The sequence below is a fragment of the Sander lucioperca genome, chromosome 16 (assembly GCF_008315115.2).
Source record: "Sander lucioperca isolate FBNREF2018 chromosome 16, SLUC_FBN_1.2, whole genome shotgun sequence".
Lineage (NCBI taxonomy): Eukaryota > Metazoa > Chordata > Actinopteri > Perciformes > Percidae > Sander > Sander lucioperca.
This window is the reverse complement of record NC_050188.1, coordinates 16,816,374-16,843,506: the sequence shown is the minus strand read 5'-3', so window position 1 is coordinate 16,843,506 and position 27,133 is coordinate 16,816,374. Positions and strand designations below refer to the sequence as shown.

At 40.0% G+C, this 27,133-nt stretch overlaps 1 protein-coding gene and 1 long non-coding RNA gene across 2 annotated transcripts in view; one reads left to right on the top strand and one right to left on the bottom strand.

The window, feature by feature from the left end:
* Nucleotides 1-3,262: 3,262 nt before the first annotated feature.
* The window catches only part of csmd3b (CUB and Sushi multiple domains 3b), a 434,951-nt gene continuing 411,080 nt past the window's right edge, over nt 3,263-27,133 (bottom strand). Inside the window, exons 56-72 of the mRNA XM_031296181.2 lie at nt 24,558-24,731; nt 23,692-23,877; nt 21,300-21,473; nt 18,022-18,204; nt 17,670-17,846; nt 16,020-16,199; nt 15,288-15,461; nt 14,883-15,056; nt 10,869-10,942; nt 9,624-9,735; nt 9,348-9,527; nt 7,674-7,733; nt 6,688-6,846; nt 5,447-5,583; nt 5,151-5,238; nt 4,343-4,478; nt 3,263-3,713 (exon numbers count right to left, since the gene is read on the bottom strand). Coding sequence (XP_031152041.1) covers nt 3,554-3,713; nt 4,343-4,478; nt 5,151-5,238; nt 5,447-5,583; nt 6,688-6,846; nt 7,674-7,733; nt 9,348-9,527; nt 9,624-9,735; nt 10,869-10,942; nt 14,883-15,056; nt 15,288-15,461; nt 16,020-16,199; nt 17,670-17,846; nt 18,022-18,204; nt 21,300-21,473; nt 23,692-23,877; nt 24,558-24,731 — 2,528 coding nt within the window. The 3' untranslated portion in view covers nt 3,263-3,553. The remainder of the gene's footprint in view (nt 3,714-4,342; nt 4,479-5,150; nt 5,239-5,446; nt 5,584-6,687; nt 6,847-7,673; nt 7,734-9,347; nt 9,528-9,623; nt 9,736-10,868; nt 10,943-14,882; nt 15,057-15,287; nt 15,462-16,019; nt 16,200-17,669; nt 17,847-18,021; nt 18,205-21,299; nt 21,474-23,691; nt 23,878-24,557; nt 24,732-27,133) is intronic.
* Nucleotides 18,149-19,709, top strand: LOC118493310. The gene is made up of 2 exons (XR_004895302.1): nt 18,149-18,283; nt 19,480-19,709. It is a non-coding gene; the product is annotated as an uncharacterized LOC118493310 (long non-coding RNA).

Here is a 27,133-nt window from a genome sequence, read left to right as displayed (position 1 = left end):
AGACAGCCTCCAGTGGCTCACAGGAGCTAAATACAGTGAAGGTTGCCAGCTGTACAAAATGTAATAAGAGTAGGTTGTAAATCAGATCTGAAAAAAAAAACAGCTACCAGTCAAGCAACACTGAGCTGAGATTATAAGGCTACATTTTCAAGAAATAAAAATAAGCAAAAGCGAGGTGAAATATTAAATCTCAATGGCCGCGGTTGTGTGTTTAGATTTACTCAATTGTCGAGGTGAAATCTTAAGATATTCTCCCAAATGGTCAACTAATCTTAAAGCTTCAGTGTCTCTGAAATAAATTACATTCAAGGACTTTTAGCTTTTTGAAATGCAATGTACACAAGCAAAACACTGTGATTAAAATCTACTGTGCACAACTTAGGAAGTGCCAAAGGTAGTACAAACGTTTTCTTTCAATTTCAAATTCTTTCAAAAGAACCAAGACTCAGTGATATAAAACCTGGAGGTGATGATCATGCAAGATTTACAGATCTTGTCTTTGATGCTTTATGAACAAACATGGTTAAAACCTGTATATTTTGCAACTTAATTAGATCATCATTTTAGCAATATTTCACAAACAAACCCATTGAAAACATCCTAAAATGTATGACGGAAAAAATACAAACATGAACTGGCAAACAAATTTCCTGCGTGGGTCGAAACATCTTGAACGTAGACCGCCATCCACAAACAGTTCACCAGCAATTATCACTATTATCATTTATATCATTTTATGTTTCTAATTTTAGCCTGGCATTGTGAGAGACAATGAAAAACATTAACCTGAACCAGAGTCGGAGCTAGATAGGAGTTTGGCCACGTGTAATTTAAACACGTGGGTTCCATCAAGAGCTGGGATGTTTCTGTGTTGCCATGACAACGCTAAGTTTGTAGACATCTTTGAACTCAAGAGTTTTGATGTGCAAATTTCGGTGGCATCATATCACCAGTTAGGTTAGCAAACAGTGCCGTTCTTCCAGCAGATCATTAAAATGTCTGTGTCACAAAGGTAACAATTATGGAGGACATGTACAGTATGTATGTGTAGTAGCCAACAGATCTAGTGAAGGGGCAAAAAAATGGCCATAGCACAAACTCCATCTGTTAATGGTTTAGAAATCTGCCACCTGTGATGAATGCTTGGTGAAACATTAAATTTAAAGAGCATGATTGTTGCTGGCAAACCTTGTATCTAAACAATAATGACAACAACAATACCACTGACACTAATGATGGGAAAGACAGTGATGGTGAGAGGAACTTGACGTTACACAGGAAATGAAAAGAAACTATTCCATGTTACAAAGGAAACAGAATACTGTGTGTGACTTCTGTGAACAGCACATAGTTGTAATATCTTTTATTCTGATATTTCTTTTTTTCTTCTTTAAAAAAAAAAAACTCTGCTATAATCCATCTTTCCCCTTCAGCCCCCCTCCCCCAGTGGTAAATATATAGCACAAAAATATAGGTGGTGAATGCTCCCGAATATATATGCAATAGATTTACAGATCAGAAGATTCTGCAGCAATAAGAAAGAAAGAAGATAAGCACTCGCAGAGTGCAGAATTACAGTGGGACTGTGTCCACAATCGTAGGGCTACAACCCTGTTTGTCTTTCTTTTAGCCTGTCTGTCAGTTTATGTCTGTCTGTGTCTCCTGTCGATCAGTCTCTGTGTCTGTCCGTCTGTAAGCCTGTTAATCTGTGTTTAAACTTTAAATCTGTCTGGGAAGTTGAAGCAGTGGACGGCGGTCTGCAACAGTCTTAAGACCCTGCTTGTCTTGAACCTGTCTATCTCCTTGTGTGTCTACCTGTTGGTCTTAATACCATCTGTCTTTCCATCTCTCCAGATTTGTGTTAGTGTGTGTACCTGTCATTATTCCTGTCTGCCATTCATCCTGTCAGTTTCTCTCTAACCTTTCTATCTGTCCCTGTGTTAGTCCATCTTTTTAGTCCAAATGTGCTTTAGTGCCAGAGCTTTCTCTGTTCCTCAAAGTGTTTTGCTTTGCTAGTCCATCAGAGTCCTCTGTATCCATTCAGCATCATTCTCATCAGAATCCATTTAAATTCACAGGATCAGGAACATCTTTCCTCAAGGCCATACTCTGTCTGATCTGATTCATTATGTAGGGAGAAGGCTGACCTCTCTCAGTAGTTGATTTCAGGTTAGACAGGCTCTGATTGGCTGTGTTAGGATTTTAAGATCTCGTCTTTCCTCTTGATGACTCCCTTACACTACTTCCAGTTCAGTCAGGGGTTGTCTCTGTCTCCTCAGCCTCCTCTCTTATCCATTGGATGTGAAGGAGCAGTTTATCCATTAGATGAGTCAGTCTCCCCCCTTCTGTTCTATTAGTGCTAGCTCCCCTTTGGACTCCTTTTAGTTTTGCTTTGCTCTAATCCCGGTTCAGTGAGGATTATAGCTGCATCTCCAGGGCTGTCCTTATGCTTTGGAGTTAGTCTTTTTTCAAAGCAACTTTTGCTACTGTCTGCTAGCATTAGCTGTGTTAGAGTCTGCTTTCATAGAAAAAGACAAGAGACTGGTAATACCAGCCTCTGGTTGTCATGGAGATATCAGGTTGTCCTGTCTGGTTGCGAGGGTGTTGTATTCAGTGGTCATTTTAGAAATAGGCTCCTGTTCACAACTAGTCAGTCTGGTTAACTGATGGTAGGCTGGTGACAGTGTCTTTTACTGTCAGTTTTGAAACCAGATACTCAGAAACCGTTTTTTTGCTTCACAGTGTCTTCCGTGACATCCTCTTCATGTCACACTTTCCCATCTGTGGCCATTTTGTGTCTGTGTTCCTCACAGTAAGGATTTGTTCAGTACAGCCGGGGAGACAAAGTGGTACAAATGAAATCAACCCATTCCTGTAGTGCAGTTTTATCTCCATGATGTATAACCATGGCCAGAGCACTGATGATGTGATCTCCCTCTTAACGGTTACAGAGCTGAGAGCGGGTCCTTCTCTCCAAAGCTCTGTGTGAAACACAAAGCTCTGCATTAAGTTATGGTGACATGTTGTGATGACCGTCAAGCAGGTCATGGCTTAATCATTACTACTGGTATTAGAGACTGTGAGCGGGGTTAAGTAAGAGGTTGAAGTACAATGGCTGTGTCTGGTTGACAATCAAATTTTAAACTATCCATGACCAGCTGAGTCTTGGGGTTGGAGATGAATAATAGCCGGTATAGTTTTCCGTTGGGTTGCATACTTTTCTTTCACTTGGAGTCACATGGCACTGTGAGTTCACTCTGGCTGTGTTGCATCCGTCAAAGGTAGCAGACATTTTGTGTTTACATTTGTTGAAATTGTGGATACAAAAATACTGTAAATGAAAGGAGCCAACGCTGGGTTTTGGTTTTTCACTCTGCTTGGGGAGCTTAGGTTTCTGAAGTGGGACTGAAGGTCTTTTGTAATTTATAGGCCGTGTTGCTGACAACGTTGAGGTTTGAGTCGAAGCATACGGCTTCCCCCTCCGCAGCCTCGCACCAATTGTGGTCCCATTAGATGTCTAAAGTCATTCAGTTCAAATGAGGATAACCAATCCTCAGACCATGGTACACACAGTATTTAGATTCGGATCGAATCTAACAGCCTTCCCCTCCACAGCCTTGGCGTTGGTGTTGTACATGGGGTTCTCAAAGGCAGCCTGGCCGTTGTTGTTTTCATGGACTGAGCAGCCTGTGTACTGTGTTTTTGGTGTGGTTCTGCGGAAAAACAAAACAGTCAAAAAAATATATATAACTACACCATTAGAGTGATACAATTGTTCTAATTGCCTATTAATATTAACATAACTGGGTAGCCAGTAGACAATAGTGAGTGAATGCAATCTTGGGAGATGAGGCATAGTAAACAAGCTTTAAGAAGGATTAGAGAGAGTGTGAGTGAGGAAGCCTAGTGAGATTCCAATCAGCCCATCCAAAATTAATTCCTTCAGCAAGCTTTTTCTTGAGATATTAGCAGCAGAACAAAAGTTATTTGCATAGATGTTAACAATGGCAAACAACCAGTTAATTGTGCTAGAATCATATCTCTGAAAAAAATCCAATTTAACACCTCCTAAACACAATTGTTTTGCAGCATACATTTTGCAAAGACAGTGACTTGAATGTGTCTTACCACCTCGACAATCTAACCACTGAGGCAGCTACTGTTTTTGTAAAACAGACAGCTTCTTAAAATGCTAACAGTGCCTTTCAACATTTTTTGTATGACAATAATGAAAAACAGGGGTAAACTAACAATGCAGTGACAGGAACACATTCTTTTCTACTGCAGAGATTTAACAGAAACACACTTAAAAGGGATACACTTTTTTTTTTTTAGCACATACCGTTGTTTGTAGAGATAGAAGCCGAAGCCAGTGAATATTAGAGCGAAGAAAGGCACCAGAATAGCGATAGCCACAGAACTGCTGTTGGTACCAAGCTGAGGGGGTGACGAGTTCTGACTCTCTGACATATTCAGACCTGTGACATACAAGGAAATGCATTGGCATTGTCCATCCACACCATTAGATTGGATGATAAAATAACATTCAAAAACTGTGAATTTGGTCTCTAAAAAAAGCCTCTTTTTTTTTAGTGTTCCACATTTTACATAAAGTCTTCATGCAATAGCTTCACTGTACTGTATATTGTTAGTTGTAGTAGTACTGTATAGTATGTATAATATCTTCTCGTCAACAGTGGATGCTCTAGGATTACATTTTTTTCACACTTGCAAGATGTCCAGGGACTGGAGAAGTGGTCAGATCTTGTTCAATTTGTTGTTATCCCCAAAATATTTCGTTTTTGGCCAGTCTGTTTTGGCATCACTGAAGATCAGTTACTGATAACTTAAAATGAGGGGCTGCTTTCAACTCTATTTGATTGAGATGGTAGTCATCTTCGGATGCAGGTTAATGGAGTTCAGTCCTTTTACATCAAATCTGAAGAGCAGCCTTTGCTCTCGGTGAGAAGTGTCCACCGCAAGGCTGACTCAGCGTGAGCAAAAAGGTCACTGTTGCCAGGAAAGAAAAGCTCCCTGATCACCTTCTCTATTAGTGAGCTTCTTGCAAGGAGTTCATCAGATTTTCCAATTATCATTTACAGTCCATATTGACTTTTGCGATGCTGTTACTTAACGTAAGAGAGAATTACCCAGTCTTTGCAGTCCAAACTGTCCATAGTCTTTTCCCTGAATGAAACCCTGAAATACGTAACTAGAACCATCAGGCTCTGCTGATACCTGGAGAGGAAAAGAGATTAAAAAAAGGATGAAAACATGGGACACATACAGTTATAGGAGAAGGACGTTTGGTTACATTTTGTGCTTGTGTCAACACGGCAACATACAAGTCAACAAATTCAAGACATAGTTCAGAATTTGATTAATATATTAATCTAGCTCAACTGAATCTAATTTAGTTGATTGCTCTGTATCCACTGATACTTACAAATCCATCCATGGTCCAGGAGTCATCTATGATTTTGGCTGGAGATAGGGCTGAATCTTTGAGCTGGGTTCCCTGGTTTGCGTAGTTCACCTGGTACATCAGCAGTAACAGCCTGGCCTCAGAAGCCTTATACACTCCTGGAGAGGACAGAATAAATAACTGTTTTGCAATATAACAGAGGGAAACCCATCAATACAATGGCTGGGTTATTACAGATCGTTAGATCTCTCAGCATGTGTTTCTTCTTCCCCTGGTGTCCTCTTCGGCAAGATGCATATATCATGTCCAATTGGAAATCGTAAAGATGAAAAGGAAAAAATAAATCTGAATGCAGCTGTAAAATAGAATCAACAAACATTGATTTAAAAAACAGAAATCTCGATAAAACTGCTAGACAGCAGTCAAGAAATAGATCAAACTGTAATGACGACATAAATGTACAGTTATTTTTGCTTAGGGCATAGCTAGGCTAGCTGTTTCCCCATGCCTCCAGTCTTTATGCTCAGCTAGGTTGAACTTGTCTTCATACCAGCTTCATACTTAATGCACTGACCTAAGATTGATATCGTCTTCTCATTTTATGTGTATTTCCCGAAATGTTGAACTACACCTTTAGGAAAACTTGACATCTTAAGAATAATCCTAAAAGGAAAAACAATGAAGTTGTATGCAACTGGGCCCTGGCCTTTTGGTGTCTGTGTGAGTGCAGCTTTAGCAGTTATTGATCTACAGTAAAGCTGCTCCTTTAAGCCAGAAGATGCATGTTAAATGTCTGATAGCTGCATGATTTTGTGAAGTGGTGTTTGTGCACTCTGCTTACTCAAGGAACCAATTCAACAGGATTTGTGTTTTAATAGGATCTTAACCCCCTGCTGACGCTGTTGTAGGACCCTAGGAGGTCTGTGCAAATAAGTGTATGCATTAGTTTAGGGAGGAAATACAGTAAAAACATTCAAAAAATAAGCTTGGTCGCTAAAGGAAATTAGTGAAATGTGGACACCATTAGAAAACCGAAAAAATGATTAAAGAGTCTCAGGAAGTGTTTACGGAGGCAGCTCCATATTATACAGAACAGCTGGGTGTTTATTTAGTGTTTTACCAATGGATAAATCATGACGTACTGTAGCATAATCATGACACGCACTATGACTATGACATGTCCGGTCATGTAAAGTCACATATACTGTACTGGATACCATACAGTATGGAGGGTATAATTAATTATCCATATTCCAACATGCCTGATAGGAGCAGGTCCATGTTGCCATTACTGAGGGAGACGTTGACTCTTCCTGTTGTGGAGTTGAAGCTGGTGATGCTCAGTGTCATAGGCTGCTTCCTCCCACGGTAATTATAGGAACCTTTCCATATGTAGTTCGGAGCAAAGACATCATCTGGAACTATAAAACAGAATAAAAGACAATATAACACAACAGAATGGAATATAATAGAAGTGAATAGAACAAAACAGAATAGGAGAAAAGATTAGAAAAGAATATAATAAAATCGACATTATAGTATTCGATGTTATACAGTTTAGTTAAATCAAATAAACATGTTGCAGAAAAACACAAATAAGATGACAAGATCACATGTTGATTCTTCTTTTCTCATGTGCCTAATTGGTATTACACATAGTAAATATGTAAATACACAGAAGTTCAGATTGCCTATAACCCTGTATCCATACGTAGCACATGTAGTAAGAAACAAGAATGAATGCCTGGCTTTAGGCAGAATCGTTCATGAGATTCAATGGCTGCTTCCTGCTTTGATAATTACATGAAACTTGTGCATACAGTAACTATAGGAACTCTTTCATGTGCAACGACAAGCAAAGAGTTACTAAATTACAACAAAATAGGACGGATCATAACAGAGCAGATGTGAAAAATAGAGAACTGTACAACACAGCACAGAGCAAACCAGAACACCACCGTAGATAATTCACCGTTCTATGTGTAGTGAGGAAAAATTAATTATTTAGAGCTATGATGGAAAGCAGAACAGTATAATAAAATCGACAAAAACCCAAGACAAACAACACTGTGGAACGGAGCAGAGCGGGGTGCACAGGAGCAGAGCAGAATATATGAAACTATAGTAGACAAGACCAAACTAAACCAGACCAAAATACAAACGTAGGACAGATAAGAAAAGAGATGAATATAAAAAGAATGACGGGACTCTACTAGGCTGGAATAGAAAAGACTGTAATAGAACTGACCGTTTAGTTTGGGGCTGGGAGTTCCTGTTGCTGGTTTCACAGGTTTCTTCTTCTCTCCAGCTACACATACAAGATAGACAGAGGGTGAAATATAATGTCCCATTGAAACACATGAGCAGAGCTGTCAGGACAAAGTATAGGAAGATATTAAAAGGTTTTGGTTTGCATCTTATTTGACTTACGGATCCATCAGCTGATTAAGACGCTAGGTTTATGCCGAGGAGAGCACATATAATATTACCAAATTGTTGGTAACTATTAGTCAAATGTGCATTATGAGCTACAAGTGTGTTGAAAAGGGTCACCCAATATAAGGCTCTTTAATGGTTATTTGTAGGCAATGCAAATTGAGTTCATGACCAATAATTGTCGTGCATATTGGATCCTTTTAAAAGTGACCTGAAGACACTTTGGGTTAGACCATTCAGGGCAGCTTCTCTCATCACTTAAAGATGCAGCCATTTTTACCAACAAGTAAAGGCAAGCAAGGGAGAGGGTATTTGTCCTAGAATCTCAAATTGGATCAAAGAGTGCTTCAACTCTAAAGATTACCTGGGGGAAAAAGGTTGACCGCATTGGTGGAACAATTTCAAAGTTGAAGCTTGAAGTTTTTCCTTGCACAAAGGTGGGTCCACAAATTTATCTGTTAACATTTCTTGACGAGTAAGACAAAACTTAACACTAGCTTTTTAATGTACAGAAAAAAATTGACATTATACGTGCATCTTAGGGAACATACACCTTGCTATTTGCACTAGTTTCTGTGATACAACAGAAGAGCTACTAAATGGACCTTGTGATGAGATTGTTTTGTCTACAACTGTTTCCAAGGTCAGGAAGGCACTTTCAATCTCCACTTTCAAGCCAATGTGGATGAGAGGTCCTTTAAGTGCTCAGAAAAGTGGAAATTTAAACATCTACAATTCCATTTGCAGCTGGGCAAACTCAATCTGCAGCTTGTGTGATACGACCGAAAGCTCCAGAACAGAAAAGACATCATGGTGAGATTGTTTTGGCAAGTACTGATGTAATTGAAATACTCCCTAACATAGACATAACAAGAAGGCACTGGTGGACTGGAATAAAACTAAACTAAATAGATAAAGGCCTGTAAATGTCACCCAGTCTGGCCTAACACAACCAACATACAGATCATCCCACTTCGTATAATATGTACAACGGGCAAAAAGTATTATGAGAGATACAACCTAGTTTTAGAATATTTAAGCTTTTATTTTTACTGAAGCTGGGATTTTATTGTATGGAACCAAGATACTGTGCACTTTCTTTGGTAAAGTGATGATCACATAGAATACCCTAACAGGTATCTGTTAGCCAGGTCACAGTTTAAGTCTGTCATTTTTGGCTCAAGAGATGTGATCAAAACTTCACCTGTAAGGACCTGGGATAGGCTAATCTAATGAAGGATGAAACCATGCAATAATGATTTTTTACATCAGGGCTGCCATATAAGCAACCAGCCCACCAGGAAATCTCACCCTACTCCAGATGGCCAGTTTGCTCCAGTACGCGTGCTGACAAAGTGTCCTTGAGCAAGACACACTTGACACTCCTACCTGATCACTGATATTTAATTCTAGACAAGATCTTCAATCAAATGTGCTAGAAAGATATAAAGTTATAACATTCAAATATACAAAAGTAGTTTTTTACCTCGACATATAGGCATCTTTCCTGTCCATGTGCCGTCACTCTTGCAGACTCTGTGTTCAGAACCTCCCGCCAGGAAGTAGCCACGCTGACAGCTGTACACCAAGGTGTAGCCAAAACCAGGCAGATCCATCCCCACCACGTCCACATGGAGCGGGCTCTCTGGCTGCTTACAGGCATGGGCTGGAGAATGGAGAATACATTTGTACAGTGGAGTTAGAATCTGACAGACAAGGATGGGCGATAGGTTGACAAGATAATAGGATGTATGTTTCCTACGTATGCACTCAGGTTGTGATCCGCTCCACGTTAGATCAGGCTGGCAAGTTCTAGAGGAAGAGCCCTGAATCAAATGACCTGGCTGGCACTGAAATGACACCACGTTCCCCACCTGTAGAGAGAGAGAGACAGAGAGAGTGTGAGATAAGCGTGTGCGCACGCACGCACGCACGCGCGCACGCACGCACGCACGCACGCACGCACGCACGCACGCACGCACGCACGCACACACACACACACACACACACACACACACACACACACACACACACACACACAGAGATAACGAGTTGTCGTGATCATACCATGCTGTCCACACAATTACACTGTAAGGAAATAAAATTCACAGTTCTGCGCACAAATGCATTCAGCCCAAGATAATATGATAATATAGACTTCAGCAATTTGAGTAAGTCAAATCAAGTGGTTTCCAACATTATGGTTGTTTCCAGTGTGTCCATGCTGAGCCACAGTGGAGGGGTATACTTCCTGGTAGTTGCATGGGGGTTTGTTGCCAAGACACAGCACCAGCAATAAACCTACACACGACTGCATGACGAAGATGCCCACTTGATTTGACCACCTTATAAAGCTGAAGCCTCATTTTAGCTTTGGCGGAACTTTAGAATGCATTTTTGCACAGAACAGGGATTTGTGAATCCCCCCACTTTTACAGTGAAGTAAACAAAGGAAGGGGCAGGAGGAATGATTACAGCAACCAGTAACTTCTTTAACATACATACAGCATAATATTATTGTACAAAGGTTAAAATTAAGGGAGAAGAAATCTGAGTCATAGGGCATCCTGACAGCCTTGGGGTTTAATATACTTACCATGTAATCACAATTTGTGCCCCGCCTCTCTCGCCCCTTCCATGGCAGCCCTTTAATATAACTGGTTGTGTAAGGCTATTCGGGGAAAATAGGGCTGCAACTACTGTAACAATATTTTCACAACTGATTAATCTGCAAAATAACTTCCCTATTAATCAAGTTTGACATATTTAAATGCCCAAGTTCACATCTTCAAATGTCTTGTTTTGTGTGACCAACAGTTTTCAAAGGCTATAGTTTCTTCTTCTGTCTCTCTCCTCCTTTTCTTCTCTTTCTTTTTAATTAGATAGATTGTGAAGTTTCATTCTAACTATCAAATGAGCTACAATGACAGCTTCTTTATGAGTCAGTAAGTCAACTATGTGGGTAGGAAAGTAGATAAGAGTTAGTTTGTCAGTGCAGATATTTTACCTTGAAACCGTAGGTGCGGTTTAAGGAGCCGTAGCGTGGCGTTCCCGGGTTCTCACAGCTGGTTTTGGTCGGTTCTGAAAATAAGTGTGGAAGTAATTACACAGAGAATCTAAAACAAAGATAAATTAGCAGTAGCATTATATGTCCTCCCTTAACTCTCCTTTCCTCTCCTCTGTTGTCATGGTAACAGCAGGGTATATATCCCAGCAGGACACCAGGGGGCAGTAGTGCTTTTTCAGAAAACGAAGCAGGGCAAGCTTTGAGAGAGTGTGTGCGTGTGTGTGGCAGGAACATCAGCATGTAGAGCACATCCTGACGCAGAGCTCGATTCAATACAGCTTCCGAAATGACAGATTCACTCTACACTTCTCTCTCTCCCCCTCTGCCTCACTCTCTCTTCCTATACCTCTCTAACTGCCCTCTTTCTCTCTCTCACTGCTGTCTCCCTGTCTAACTGCTCTCTCCCCCTCTCTTTTTCTCTTTCCATATTACTGTATCTCTCTCTGCCCTGCACCCACCTCCCCCCTTCGTCTATCTTATTTAAAGAGCAGGCTGCTTCAGCTCAAAACACATTCTGTTTCAGTCACATACCAACATACAGCTGCAATCACACACTAATAAATCACCCAAGCTCCCACACACAAAGCCCAACATGCAACATTACATTCTCACTTCACTTCAATCATAGAAAAAAACTCTGAGATGTTTGTGTATGCTAGTGTTTCATAGTCTCAGTCTTAAAAAAAAAGTCCCCATATAGAACTGAAAGATTTCCTGAGCAGCATACTTATGCTCTAACTACTTATACTTCTTCTACTTTTCAGTAGTTATAGATTAAGTAACACTTCAGAGGGAGCCTTCTATTTTTAGATTGTCTATTTCACAAGGAACATTCGACTTCACAGCAGCCGTAAAGTTCTGTAAGCATGCCTTATTGAGTGCTATGAAGGAACAAAGAGTCAAGTGTCTGTTCACATTACAAAAGCTCTCATTTATTACAATTCATCACCATACTTGATGTTTAAGCACCTGCTCTGAATCAGACGTGTGAAGTGGTGCTCTACACATCACATGGGGTGGTGAATTGACCCAGTGGGACCATTTGTAATGTCTGTTGAATATCCCTTCTAATTTTCTTTTTAATCCCCGGATAGCAGCAGTTTGTTTGAAGTTGGATGTGGATGCCCATTTCTGGAAGCCTTTTACTAAATACTGTAAGTTTCAGCGTGTACTTGTGTCTCGCTTATGAGCAAGCACTTTCTCTTTCATTTCTGAAATGGGGTTCCTATATAAGATCTCTACTTTTTAGATCAGAATAGACATGACTCATACATTTTTTTTTTAACTGCTGTATACAACCCTTCTCTCAGAGTAAATTAATTCAGTTGATTAGTGCAAGCAAATTATTTCCTTATTTCCTTTAAAGGAATGCATCACAATGAACTTCATTTTCAAAGTATAGTGGTTTTCTGAATAATGATCAGCTGCACAACCTAGATTTAAGATGAACATTTATTAGTTATTTGATCATATAAAAGATATTGTAGAACCCTTAGTGTTCACTAAATGTGGCAGCCATGCCATTGCGGCTGCTGGAGACTCTCGGCTGCCCATTAGTGGCTCTTTCCTCTGCTAAGCTATTTTTACTATTTTTTTATTTGTTGTTGGAGCAGTTCACAACTTTGAAGCGTAAAGTTCACCCGTGGATGCATATAAATGCCTATATTTATTAACAATTAATTTATTCATACTAAAGATACATTTAATTAGCATTTACTGTACATACATAAAAAACAATGTAATGTATCCTGTTAACTGTGGAAAAGGATTGCCACTCTTTTGCTACACTATTTAGGAAACACAGATAAGTGCACAGCATTTAATCCCTTTTCCCACATCACGACATCTTGCATTTTGTGTGGCTCTATCTTTTCAAAAGTCAAACCACTGCTGGACAGATGCTTTCTTTAAATCTAGCATGTATCCAATGGATGTGAAAAAGCAGGGAAGGCTGTCGTCACGGGGGTTTTGTTTGATACTGATCAAACTGTGCAGGTTAACCTGTCACTTTCTTTGCTACACCAAACGTGGAAAATTGCGAGTCACCATTAAGTCACAAGCTATGCAGATTTAGGTGGAATATGAAACCTAACATGTAACCTGCATAGTCTACTGAATCAACCAGACAGCATAGTATATGGATGTTAGGAGCTAAGGGGTAGCATATAAATGTTTCTTTTTTAAGTTAGATAGACTTTATATCATCATTTAAGACTACCTCCCAGCATTGGTAACATGTCCCACTTTGTCCCTACAAACATACTTTTTTTTCCAACATTTGGTTTGTTGGGATCCGGTCACCCTAACCATATAAGACCCCAAAGTAAAGCAGCCAAATCCAGTGGACATCAGAGTGACAGTAAAATAGTAAAAACGTATCCATATGAAAACAGTTTATGTGAAATGTAGGTTATCCACAACATTGGATCGATTGTAATGTTGTCTTACGCTGTATTTAAAAGTTGGAATCATTACTGTATGTAAAATGCAGGACATCTAAGACATTGATTCTATTTACAGGTAACAGTGAGAGAAGCAGCAGTTTTATAAGGAAGAGTTGCCAATTTGGAAATTATACTTTCACTAACATCAGTGGAATCCTTTAAGGCTTGTCCTCCTACGCCTCCAAGATTGTCTCAGATGAGCCTCCAGTCACTATTCATTATTATTCCAATAAGTCTGTGTAACTTTAACTTTGACAGAACAGTAGCTGCTCTGCGCAGTAAACCCATGAGTAAATTGAAATGTGGCTGTCGATGATGGGTCAGTAATTGCCATGCTCATTAGGTAGGGGAACATCAGGCCAGGCTCCCTGGTGAGCCACGGACCAGTAATACACCATAATAAACTGGCAGGCTAGCCACACCTTTTCACTAACTAAATAATATGTTTCATAGGTTACAAACCCAGACAAATATTCAGTCCGGAAAGTAAACATGTCAAAAACAAGCAATACCAATATAAATCAACAGAAAACATGTACAGCAATGGAACAACATTAAAATACTACGCTTTCATATGACACTTATTTTACCTCCTGAGAATTAACATTCAAATGTCTGGGGGCTCTCGCGGACTAAAAATCACCGCCTTTTCAGTTTAACCGAGACTTTGAAGTGGGTAAGACACCCCTGCCTGAGGATACCAGACTGTGCTCTAGGTTATGTGAGGATAAATGATTGATGATATAGTCAAGAACTATTAAAAAAGTAATCAGTATAATATTAAATATATTTTCGGTAAGGGTTAAAAGCCTTGGTACTGTATTTTTAAGAAGTTGGAGACTTAGTTGAAGAGCATAATACTAGGGAGAGAGTCCTAATTTATAAATTAATTCAGGTTTGACTTGTATATTTTAATTTAGTTGAGTAAGAACTACAGTATGGGACTGGGTTTTGAATCTCAATACTTTTTTGGTACTGATGAAAATGTACAGTACCTGCTCCAAGTATTGAAAACAGTCAAGTACCAAAAGCTGGCATTCAATGTCTGGTCAGATTCATGCTCTTGTTTATTATTCTCTCATCAGATCAATACTGATCTAAATCAAAATGTTGCCAATTATGGGAAATATTTATTATACAAAGTTCTTGTGTGGCTGCTTGTGTTTAAACATATCACCTTTGAGAACTTTGGCTTCTTTTGTTAAATAAAAAAATGGTTTTGAGGAAGTCATGTTCATATTTCTATCACAAAATAAGATGGCACAATAGCCAGTTCTACCAAGACCCAAAGTCATTTTCAACATAAATTCTTGCAGTTGAGATTGCATGATAGATGTGAAAAAATGAAGGGAAACTAAAACTGATTTCAGTTGGCCATAGCAAAAGTGCACATAACTATAATGTAATTAATAATACATCATCAGATTTTCTAGTTCAAAGGAAGCACTCCCAAAAATATTTGGATAGTTTTGTCTGGTCATCAAGTGAACATAAATGAAATTGAAATTACCGATACAGCGAGGCTGCGTACCACTCCAGGTACCGTCACTTTCACAAAGTCTAGTTGCCGTGCCGACCAGAATGAGAGGTGGAGCACAACTGAAGGTAACTTCTGATTGGTAGATGAAACTGCGTCCCTCTCTGAAACCCCTGACTGGAGTACCTGGGTCACCACAAAACTTGGCTGCGCGCACACACACACACACACACACACACACACACACACACACACACACACACACACACACACACACACACACACACACACACACACACACACACACACACACACACACACACACACACACACACACACACACACACACCATTTCAGTATCCAGTGCTAATATTAGGACAAATTTAGATTTTGTGTGTTTGTGTTTGTGTGTGTGTGTGTGTGTGTGTGTGTTCTTACGTAAGCACTGTGGTAGCATGCCGCTCCAGGTGCCATTGGCCACGCAGGTCAGGACAGCCGGGAATGAGAGCTCATATCCAGGTGAGCAACTGTAGCTCACACTGCTGCCCCATTCAAAGTCACTGCCCTGCAGTACCCCATTACTGATGACAGGGGGAGCTGGGCAGGTCACCGCTATGAGAGAGAGAGAGAGAGAGAGAGAGAAGTACATCCAGTTTTAAGCAGCTGCAGGTGAAAATCACTGTCCTGTAAACTGACTGATACATAGCTGTAAAGATAGGGAGTATGGTAAAATTGAAAATTATCTTATAATTTTAGAACCATTCAAATTTACAAATGTAAATATCTTGTCTAGGAAGACTATAAAACAAGTCCAGTAACAGATACAGTTCAAACTAATCATGGCAATTACAAGATGTTACATGTCACATTATTATATAGTATAGTATCTGATTTGTTTGTATTTCCTGATTTTCCTCACAGAGGCGCTGACTGCAAGGAGAGCAGAATCTGCTGTGTCAGTCTTTATACAGCTGGGGTAATACAAGGGTTGGAGCTCACATCTGCTGTTCTGTGCTGCCTGTACACATGGGACATTTCATATACCTGTAACATCCTCTGGACAAAGTAGTGATAGTGGTGGTTTTATAATATACTCTACAGATATATGATATATATAATTAAAGATGGCCAAGAATAGCTTAAGATGATTTAAGTGGTTTAACAATTTACCTGTACACATAGGCATAATCCCACTCCACGTCCCGTTTTGGGTGCACGTCCTCACAGGTGATCCATCCTCCTCCATTCTGTATCCTGGTTGGCACTGGAAGGAAACATTCTGACCAATTGTAAAGTCTTCTCCATAGCGAAGGCCGTTAGCTGGCACACCTAGATCCCCGCAGTTTATCACTATGAAGATGGACACGCAGGTTGGAGAGGAAGAGATGGGATGAAGATTAAGATTACTTTACAGGTCATGCTATAGCACGAGTATATTGTAATTTAAAAGGGCTTATTACTCCTGCATACATGCGTGTTTTGCACAGAAGAAGAGATAAAAAGGAAGAGAGACAGGAACAGTAGAGGAGGCAGAAGTACAGAAATGGACAGATGAGAGTGGTAGAGAAAGAGAACAGATACCGTGGGGGACAAAGGGGGAAAAGGAGCATTTTCTGGTGTATGTCAGTAACCATACTTCCATATACGTCTACCTATTTGCGTAATTTTAAGTTTTGGCGATCACAGTGGACAGTGAGTCTGGGATCAGACTGTATGATCTCTTCAGATTCAGTTATGGGCTTTACTTCTTGTGAATGAAACAATAGTGATATTAAAAAACGGCTGAGGTTGTCCTGGGACTCTTTTAAGGAGCATTAGGATTCCCCAGACTGCACTTATGAAGCACTGTCCTTCATAGTCTAATAGGCACTTTAATTGCTTTTAAGCCCACCCCTGATACTGTCATGGCTGTTAATAGATGTATTGTGATCTATTGTAAAAGTGATAGAAGTCAGGAAATTCTTCAAAAACTTTTTTTCTTTCCAGGACCGCGTATCAAAGAAACGTGGTTTCTCAGCATTTCTATCTCTTTGTTCCTTACTGCTGGGTATTTTAAAGCTCATTTCTTTGCGTAGTGTATTAAAGTCAGGAATGTCACTGAAAATTGGAAAACATTGAAATACTGCTGGAAGTCCTTCATCTGGGGCTCCAAGCTACACAAATTTCACCTTGTGACACAATGTAGAAATGTGTTTAACAAAGTAGTTTGTAAGCAAGTATACTCCATGTTAATTGTTAGTGTTATATGCCAATTTACATGCAGATTTTGTAGCCTGTGTAACATGCAGCACTGATTAACCATGGCTTCGGTCACATTTGATATGGGAACAGAATGTTATATTTTATGGTTATTTACAGAGTTAAAAAAGCAAATTATCTAAAGTAAACAACGATCAAGGTTATTCATGTCACTCTATAAAGTCTGTAGTGGAAGCATGAAGATTCAAGGCTGATTTCATTACTCAGGACCTATACTGTCACAGAATAATTTAAAACAGGGCATAAAACGCAAAGGGTCGCAAAAGGCTGGAAAGGAAACCTTATAATCACACATCAGGAGTTTGGTGATGTTTATGGGTTGCAGACTTAACATAATTTGCAAAGCAAGGATTTAAAACCCTGATTATATATAGTAAGTAATACATAAAGCTGACAGTGCTCTTTAGGCTGCACGTCACCCAATGCAAAATAATAAGGTTAAACAAAAAAAGGGAATTGCAGAAAACTGTATTTACTTATGGAGCATTAGATATTGTTAAATTATCTATAAACTGATCTATCAGTCCGTAAACCATCCCTAAATATACAACAGGATCTTACTGGTACAGTTGGGCTGTACTCCTGACCAGGTCCCATTTGCCTGACACAGCCTGGTGGTGGTGCCGGTGAGCAGGTAGCCATCCATGCAGGAGTAGATGACAGAGTGAGAAAATGTTGTTCCATCCAAACGAAATACTCTGCCATTACTGGGAGTGCCAGGGTTACCACACTGGACAGCTGTGGGAAAAATGAAATAATGAGAGAGAGAAAGCCTTGTGCATCTCAATGAGTTTCAGCACTATGACTGGTTATTGAAGAAGACTGCGCAGTGCATGGATGGATCTATAAACCGGATTAGAGTCAAGGTGCTGGGTTATAATAGGTTGAGATTAAGTAAATGGTATCTTCCTACGTTTACAGAAGGGCTGTGTGCCGGACCACGTCCCATTAGGGAAGCACATCCTCTCTGAAGAACCAATCAGATCATAGCCCTCCGAGCAGCTGAAGTGAACCTTGGAACGGATCCTGAAATCCGTTTGCTCCCTCAAACCGTGGGAGGGAATGCCAGGATCGCCACAGGAACCAGCAGTGTCGCCTACAGAGAGACAAACAAGGAGACAGAGTTAGGTCCCTGACTTCAAAACTAGAATACTGGACATCATCAAAGATAAAATGTAAAAAATTACTTTTAATTCATTACAATAAAAAACCAAATAGAGAAGAGAAAAAAGAAGCAAAACATTATCTAAACAATAACTGTTATTAATCAACATTGTAAGATGAACTCAGCAGTGTGAGGTGAATATTTGTTTCCAGTTTTAATATAAAACACATTCTCAGGGTACTCAAGTATGACATGGCCGCTTACAAATAGTAGTGGACAGCACACATATGTTGGTGACAAGGGGCATATAGTACGTTTGCCTTAAGAGTGTGTGTATGTGTGCTGATGGGTGGCACTGTGTGTGTGTGTGTGTGTGTGTGTGTGTGTGTGTGTGAGTGATCCTCCCTCTGCCCTTGCAGAGCTGCCTGGTCAGCAAATCTTGCCTGACAGAGCACTCTCCTGGGAAAACCCACACAATTTCACACACATTCACACACATTGTCACCCACATGTACAAGCCAAACATTTCTGGTCACTATTGCCTATTTTTATAAAGGTATACAATTTGCATTGGCTTATAGTAATGTCAAAACCTGACTAATATAGTCTGTCATATATATATATATATATTTTACCATTTGTTTTACTGTGATTTAAAATGTACTCACACCATTCCCATCCATTATTGGCCATTAATTCAAGGTGTGCAACAAAATACTTTGTTTGATAAACAACCGCCTTAAACATTTCCCTATGTGTCTGCAATGTTTTTTGTGATTTTCCTCATGCTTTTGACAAGTTTGGACTACCCTTCAAACATTTAGAGGCTTGCTGCTAAATTGAGCTTGCTCATACAGTACTACAGACACACAACACATAATGACATAAAATCTTTTGTAATGTCTCAAAGATGTGACAAAATAAGCCTTTACTGTGTTGTGTCATGATTATTTGTCTTTAAAAGCTTGGAAATGTGAGGAAATGGACTATACAAGATGAATGATTTTTTTTTCTTCTGAATATTGGGAACCAATCAGCCAGGGCACAAACACACATACATCTTCAGAGACACTACCACCTACACAACTCCCAGTGGATGCTCACACACCATGTAGCCTCAGGTGTATCTGGTCTCAACAGGGAGAACAACCAATCTACCTAAAGTCACTGCAAGTGTGTGTGTCTGTCTGAATGTGCGTGCACGTATGTGTGCACGTTTTTGTGGGACAAAGCATTGTGAAAACTAATCTCTGTTGTTTCCCTCAGGTGACTTTGGAACAACCACTAATCGGTCACACACACACACACACACACACACACACACACACACACGAACATCTATCTGATGGAAAGATTTTGGCTGTACTCTGGCTACTCTGGGTTACTGAGCTGAAGCTCCTTTACCCAGGTTAGCAGAAGTTCTCAAGGCTATAACCTTCTCACTCATCTGATCCAGGGACTTACTGTCGGCTTTCGAGTAGAGAAGAGAGGGAGGACAAATAAAACGTTTGAACATGTAGTTTCTTATAAAATATGCTGGCCTGCAAGTCTTTCATGTTTCTGAATGCTGACTATTACAATGACACAGCATTTTATTGCTGTAAATTCGAAGCATAGGCAGAATGAATGCATATTCAATGTGACTGACTTCCTTATTTTTTTATTTTAATTTAATTTTACCTGGCAAAAACGTGATACTGGAATTTGTTTGCTTTTGAATCTCAAGTTTTTGGGGAGTCATGTCTCAAGTAGGCCAAGGCTCACAGCATTATAGTATAAGTAAGTGTCAGTCGCCAAATCTGGCAGTAATTGTACAATTGTCTCTATCAAATATGTCCAAACAATTCCCAATTAATTAAACTGATTTTGAAGCTTTGGGGCTGGACACAGTAAGCACTGTACCTTCTAGTTTAAAATGAATATATTATGACCCTAAAATATGGTAACATAATCAACATTATATCACAAATGCCATTTGCTTATTGATAGTCATGGAGCAGAATTGCAGACCTAGCACTTCGACCATGGGCTGAACTCTTATCTCTACAGGGCTCTGGCACAGACCTGCCAGGTAAAAACCATGAATCACTGCTTCGTACACTATTACCCTCCCTCACCCTGCGTCCCCCCCAGGGCAATTGCTGTAAATAACAATGAATTCTTAGTCAACTCATCTGGAATGGTGTTTTTATTTAGTTTGTTATATAAGCGGCAGCTGGGAGCCTCTCAGTCTGGAGAGCCACAATCATGCCCCCAGCCAGCCAACTGAGAACCACATAAGTGAGACGGTTTGTTTACACAGGATGGAGGGTAAGGAAGCTTTATGTCTGGAGAGACAATCTAGCTCAATAAGTGGTGAGCTATGCATATGCAGTACATCCAGCAGGAAGGAAATATGCTTGTGTAAAGCAGTTTACAGGACAATGACAGTGGTGCATCTACAGTACATTACACAATGTTGTCTTGTCTTAACAATGTTGTCTTAACTCAACACGGAAAGACAATACAGCTAATGCTAAAGAAAATACCCAGGATACATATACATAAATGTAAGAATTTCAGTATAAACATTTGTTGAGATGTAAAGAACCTACAGTCATTGCTTCCCCTGTCCATCTTTATTCTTATCCTTCAGTTCACAGTATCCATCAGGACTTAAAAAAAGTCATTTGAAAGAATCATCACAAGAAGAAAGCCTCAAACTTTCTGAAATCACACCTACAAGAGGTTTGCAAATAGTTGAAATTGGACCAACAGAACAGAAATGCACAAGGCTGAGGGTCTGAAGATTTATGTGGGTGTAGGAGGAGGTTATGCTCCACAACCCTTTTAACAGACAGGTACTGATACATTCTCTTTTCATGGGCCAACCCTACCCTCTATCTGTCCATCCATCCATCCCATTATCCCGTTGACTGAGTGCAAAAGGGTTAAGGAAGTGTGCAGGATGTTAAGCCATGACGTGTTCCACACTCTGTTGAGTCTACATGTTTTAGACATCTCACCTTTCATCTATATCTCCTATCCATCTATCTGATGGCGTAGACTTTAAAGTCTGTATATTCAATGGAGGTTAAAAAGGTTACCAGAGCAGAAGGGCATCGGGGCACTCCACATCCCGTTGAGCTGACAAGTCCTGGATGATTCTCCTTTCAGCTGTCTTCCGCCCAGACAGGAGTATCGAGCCGTTGAACCAAATGTAAACTTATCTCCACTCAGCACACCGTTAGGGGGAGAGCCAGGATGACCACAATCTACAACTAGAGACCAAAAGAGAGAGAGAGAGAGAGAGAGAGAGAGAGAGAGAGAGAGAGAGAGAGAGAGAGAGAGAGAGAGAGGGGGAGGGATTGTGAGGCAGAGGGATGAAGGAAGGATAGATAGCTTGTTTCAACTAAACACAGCTTTGTGAGAAGAGCTGCATTGACCGCTGTCAAGAACCAGAGGCACAGATTCAGAAAGTAAAAGGTATGTTTAGGATTAGGGATAGTGAGACAGATAAAGGGAACAGACATTGCTTTCGGAAATGTATGACACTCTTAAAATGAATTAAACAATGTGTTTTAATGTGAGCTATAATTTTTAGCATTTAGAGTTACATATAGTAGAAACTGAGTGTTACTTTCAAAGCCAAGGAACACATAATTTACTGGGGTCTCATTTATAAACGTGGCGTACGCACAAAACGGGGCTGAAAATGTGCATACGCCACTTCCCACGCAAAGGTTGTGATTTATAAAAAACAAACTTGACGAGAGAATGCGCGGAGAATGCAAACTCTGACCCATGCATATGCACATTTTGGAGACAAAATAGGAATTGGCGACGCAGATGGTGAGGTGGTGAACTGAAGTCAGACTGCAGAAAGTAAATTGGAATAACTTTTTTTTTAATTACTCGTAATATTTTCAAGTATTGATGCCTCACGCACATTTTTTCACGCCATATCATCCACGTTACCATGAAGATTAAATCCAGCAGTGTTATTTGCGCTTGTACTGAGTGATAATAGTTCCATAAACACCTTGTAAAATCCAACTCAAATCTTAAATAAAAAATTGTTCTTAATGTTTAATCGGTGCTGTCTCGCCGTCACATTATCTGCTACAGAGCGCAGGAGGAGGGGATGGCCCGACTGGAATACAGGATAGCATCAAATACCCTAGCATTAGATAACGGCAGAACACAGTGTAAATAACTATCTGTCTGTGCATATATCATCAAATGTCAAAGTCTGGAAATACAGCCGTTAAGCTCTCGCGCAATCGTTACCCTTAATGTCCTCGTTATCAGTCCGAACTTTAATACTGTTTGTGACAAAACCTGCATGAAGAAAAGTGTATTTGCCTATTACACTTTCTTTTGTCTTCAAATTGTGGGGGGGTGGGGGGGAATACCACTAGTCAATGCTGTGATTTTGGCAAGGTGTTAACAATCACAAATTGTTGTAAACATATAAATACTGCGGTGAACCTGTGCGTAATGCTGCATGATGGCACTGCTGGCCCTGCAGGAGGACTACGGCAATGGAAGAATCAGGAGAGAAAGAGACTTCAGGGACCACGACGATGACTGGCTAATATGCCGATTTAGATTCCCTAAAGCTGAGCTCTTGTGGTCCAGTAGAGAGGGCAATGCACTGGAACAGTGCCATCCCGGTCCAAATACAGGTACTCGCCACTCTGGGGGAAACCGGCTGTTTCCAGAGGGAAATGGGAAGTTTTTTTTTTTTATTATAAATATTATATATAATCTTCAACTTTATCACTAAGGCTTGTTTGGATATAATATATAGTTCTGTTAAATCTTATTATATACGTCTGGTATATCGAAGCTGTCCCTGAGTGCCTTAGTGCCTGGCGTTTTGGACGTATTATTAATACATGTAGTTGTAGATCAGGTTTCCCTACACTGTGCAAGAACAGGCCAAAATTATAATTCAATTTGCAGCAATTCCTGAACGTCTGAGAAGTTTTTTGCTTTTTCTCCGCCAGTCATCATGATTCGGTATAACAACTGCTAGTGTCATTCATATACTGATCAGCATTCACAAGGTGCTTTGCATTGACTATTTATGGTTAAAAATGTGCGTGTACAGGGCGGGATAAGAGGCTGATCCACGTACGCACACTTGGGGGTAATCTGTGATTTATAAAGGGAACATTGCTTACAGGTGTGTGTACACACGGTTTTATAATTCTGACTTTTTTTTGGCGTACGCCATTTTGGACTTTTGGGCGTACGTACACTTATAGTAAGGATCCTATGCACAGTTTTATAAATGAGACCCCTGGAATGATGAAAAGTCTGCTGTCGTTTTTCTCTGTCTGAAATCAAGGACCCATTCTTTGAAACATTACTAAGAATTTTGAGTGGTAAATCTGCCACCATCATCATTATAAACGGCATACAGTCAAAACACTATGGCCTGTCCCATTCACTGTCCAGTTAAAAGGAGAGAAAGGCAAAGATTAAACTAACCTATACATTCAGGCAGGGGTTTGTCCCACTGTCCAGTAGGTTGACAGGTCAGTACAGGTGATCCAAACAGGTAATAGCCCGGGTTACAGTCGTAGAAAACCACAGTGCCAAAGGTAAAGTTCCCATGCTCTATTTTACTCTGCCGGATGGAGTTAGCTGGGATACCTGGGTCAGAGCAATTGACCACTATACACAGAGAGACACAGAGACGGACACACAAATACGCACAAAGAGAGAAAAGCATGTTATTTGGCATGAACCAGTGAGGGTCATTTGTCTTCCCTCTCCTCCTTTTTTCCAGTTTTTTGCACTGTGGTTACAGCTCTGTAAAATAATATAGGGCATAATAACGAGGTTGTGGTAAAGAAGGAAGAACTAATTAGGGCTAGTGTTTAAAAGGGTAAATATGGCAAATGTTATGTGATGCTATGATGAAGGCAGGTTTGTGTGTCCTGGATCCAGCATCCATGATGTGTAATGGCTTGCTCTCATTACGTTGATTTATTGGCACTTCATTCTGTAAACTGGGCAAAATGCCGATAGCTTGTGTACAAACTTGAGAGGGAAGCTACCCTTGTTGCTGTGATTGTTGGAGAACATCTAAGCTTGAGATCTCACTGAAAGCAAGAAGTTTCCATTCAGGAGGCTGGCACCAGGAGAGACGTAGAGTATTAAATCTACCTCAAAACTTCATAACATTAAATAAAGGAAAAAGAGTGACTGAGCTGAAATGAAAAGGGTAGGGGTAAATGAGGATGGTTGCTATAGGGAAATGCAGTAAGGGTAAATGGGGATAAGAGTTGAGGTGGTAGAAAGGTTGGGGATAAATAAGGTTAGGGGTGAATACACTTAACTTTTCTCCCCACCTTTACATGTTGGGGGCGGGTGGCTCCACTGGCGGTTGGCCTGACACTGAGCATGTGCGGGCCCCTCCATTTCGTAACCCCGATGACAGACAAAGCTGACCACATCATTGAGGTTGAAGCCGTTTCCCACAGTACGACCATATATGGGACTTCCGGGATGGCCACAGCTGATTGCTATAGGGAAGACAGAATGAATCAGGGGTACATTAACCTACATACAGATTTCTTATTACGTTAATTATAAACTTAATTTATATAAAAATAAATTAAGATTGCTCATTAGCAATTAATTATCAATTAGCATGCCTCAAATGACAAGGCTGGTATATATATATATATATATATATATATATATATATATATATATATATATATACACACACACACCCCCTATATTACCTCCTGTTCACACATTTTTACATCATGTGACCGCAATACAGTAAATTTGACTGGTCATTGCCGGACTTACAATAAGTCTTTTTTTATGTGGATATTTTTTAACAGTCATGTATTTCCAAAATACATCATATATAATTGACATGTTACTGAAGATGATTTAGTCGTCTCTGTGTCCTGGGTGAATGTTTGTCTACTCATACCCAGCAGTGCTACAGTAATTCAGCAGTCAATTCCACATTTTTGCAGCTAACCACTGATGCAATTTAAATGTAACCTTATTTTGTAAATGTTTTGGCTTTTCATAACCATCTCATTTTCTCATTAAATTCAGAACCAATTTGGTAAGTCCTCTTGATATGAAAGTCACACAAACATATGATCTAAAGCAGACATGGAAATAAGAGGCCATGTAGTTCTATGTCTAAAAAAACAACCAGAAGCAAGGTTTTGGGCCAAATAGATATTGCTTTATTAGAGAAATTCATAAATATTTATGAGAATGTCAGATAATCTAGAAGCCATAGCTGGTATCTCCATTTAGGGTCATTATTTTGGAAATATTAGGCCTCACCATCTTTTGTGTTAGCATTGAGTGTCCTCTGTTTGCCATTGTGCATCATAATTATTCATCCTGTTAACTTCACTCACTGGAGCTACTTAGAAGTCTGTGTGTGTCCCTTGTCCTTGTATTGCTGACGACAGTGTTTTGATGTTTGTGTAAACAGACAGTTTACAGTTACTACCAGCCACTCTCTCATCTGATTCTCAAACTGTCCTTTAAATGTATTGGTTCACAGAGAGGAGAGGAGTTTGACCAAAGAAAAGACAATAGGAAATATACAGACTAAGTGTGTGGAAAGGTGAACAGGGATAAGGAGAAAACCACAGAATAGAGCAGAAAAGAGGGAACTAGAGCAGGAAGAGAGAATATGATAGAGAGAATAAGACAAGAAAAGATAGGAGAGAAAGGGAAGAAGCCAAGGTTTTTTTTCCCCACTTGATCAGTGAGAATCAGGAGTTTGCTTGCTTGCCTAAGATACAAATGTATCTGACACCGTCAGCATGCCCCCCCCCCCCCCCCCCCACACACACACACACGCACGCACGCACACACCCACACACATGCACACACAATCATAGTCTCATCATCATTCTGTGTTTGTGTCTCTAAACAAGAGCCTCTCATCTCCATAATTACAGTATAATTTGGCTGTAAAATGATTTCCCTCAATAACTCCTGCATGAATAACCTCAATAAAAACAGCATAGCACAGAAACACCAGATATGCAGATGGATACACAAACTATTCTAAACACATAGACACAGATGCATGCCATTCCCAAACACACATACACTAAAACATACTATCCAATATAACTTATTTTTGTTTTAAGGGTCATAGTCAAAAACAATGTCATAGAGGAAATAAACTCCCTATCATGCCCCTGCTATTTCAGAAATGTCGACACTACGTCACCACCTCCCTCTTTTAAACATGGTTCTAATTTAGTGAATAAACGGGCTGTCTCCTTTGGGAAAAGGCACCTGTAATTGGCTTAAGATGGCACTCATCATCGCCACCTTAACTGTGCCCAGTTGCTGCCTAAGAACATTCAGGATGCTCAAAGCAAGTGACCAATTTTAGAAGATTTTCACAGTAGCCTGGACATGTCAGGGCCGCCTGCTTTATCCTAAAGCCTAGCTATTTATCTCATCCAGGCCATACTGGCAGTTAGGCCCTCTGGCCCTTTATATAAGACTGCTGGTGTGAATCTGCAGAACCTCAGGACTATTGGGTGAATACATAAAGAAAAGGATATTTCTCAAAATACAAACCTTATGCTGGCTTTGCTCAATATGGAATCACTCTTAAACAAAAGGTTTAAGGTTTAATGTGGCCTTTTCCACCCTTGAATGAAATTTGAGTGGGGTTTATCGACTCTACCAGACAAACTCACAGAGGCGGCGTGAGGCCTGGGCGTCCCTGGCTACAGCCCCAAATGTTTTATGAATAGCCTGGGATCTAGCACTAGATATCTCTCTCTGTCTCTCTCTCTCTCTCTCTTTCTCTTTTTACAAAAATAAGTAGAATAAAAAAGCCCCAGAATGGCACATGCAAATTAAGATTTAAGATTTTTCTTGTAGAACTTATGGTAAAATTGTAACTTCGTCCAGT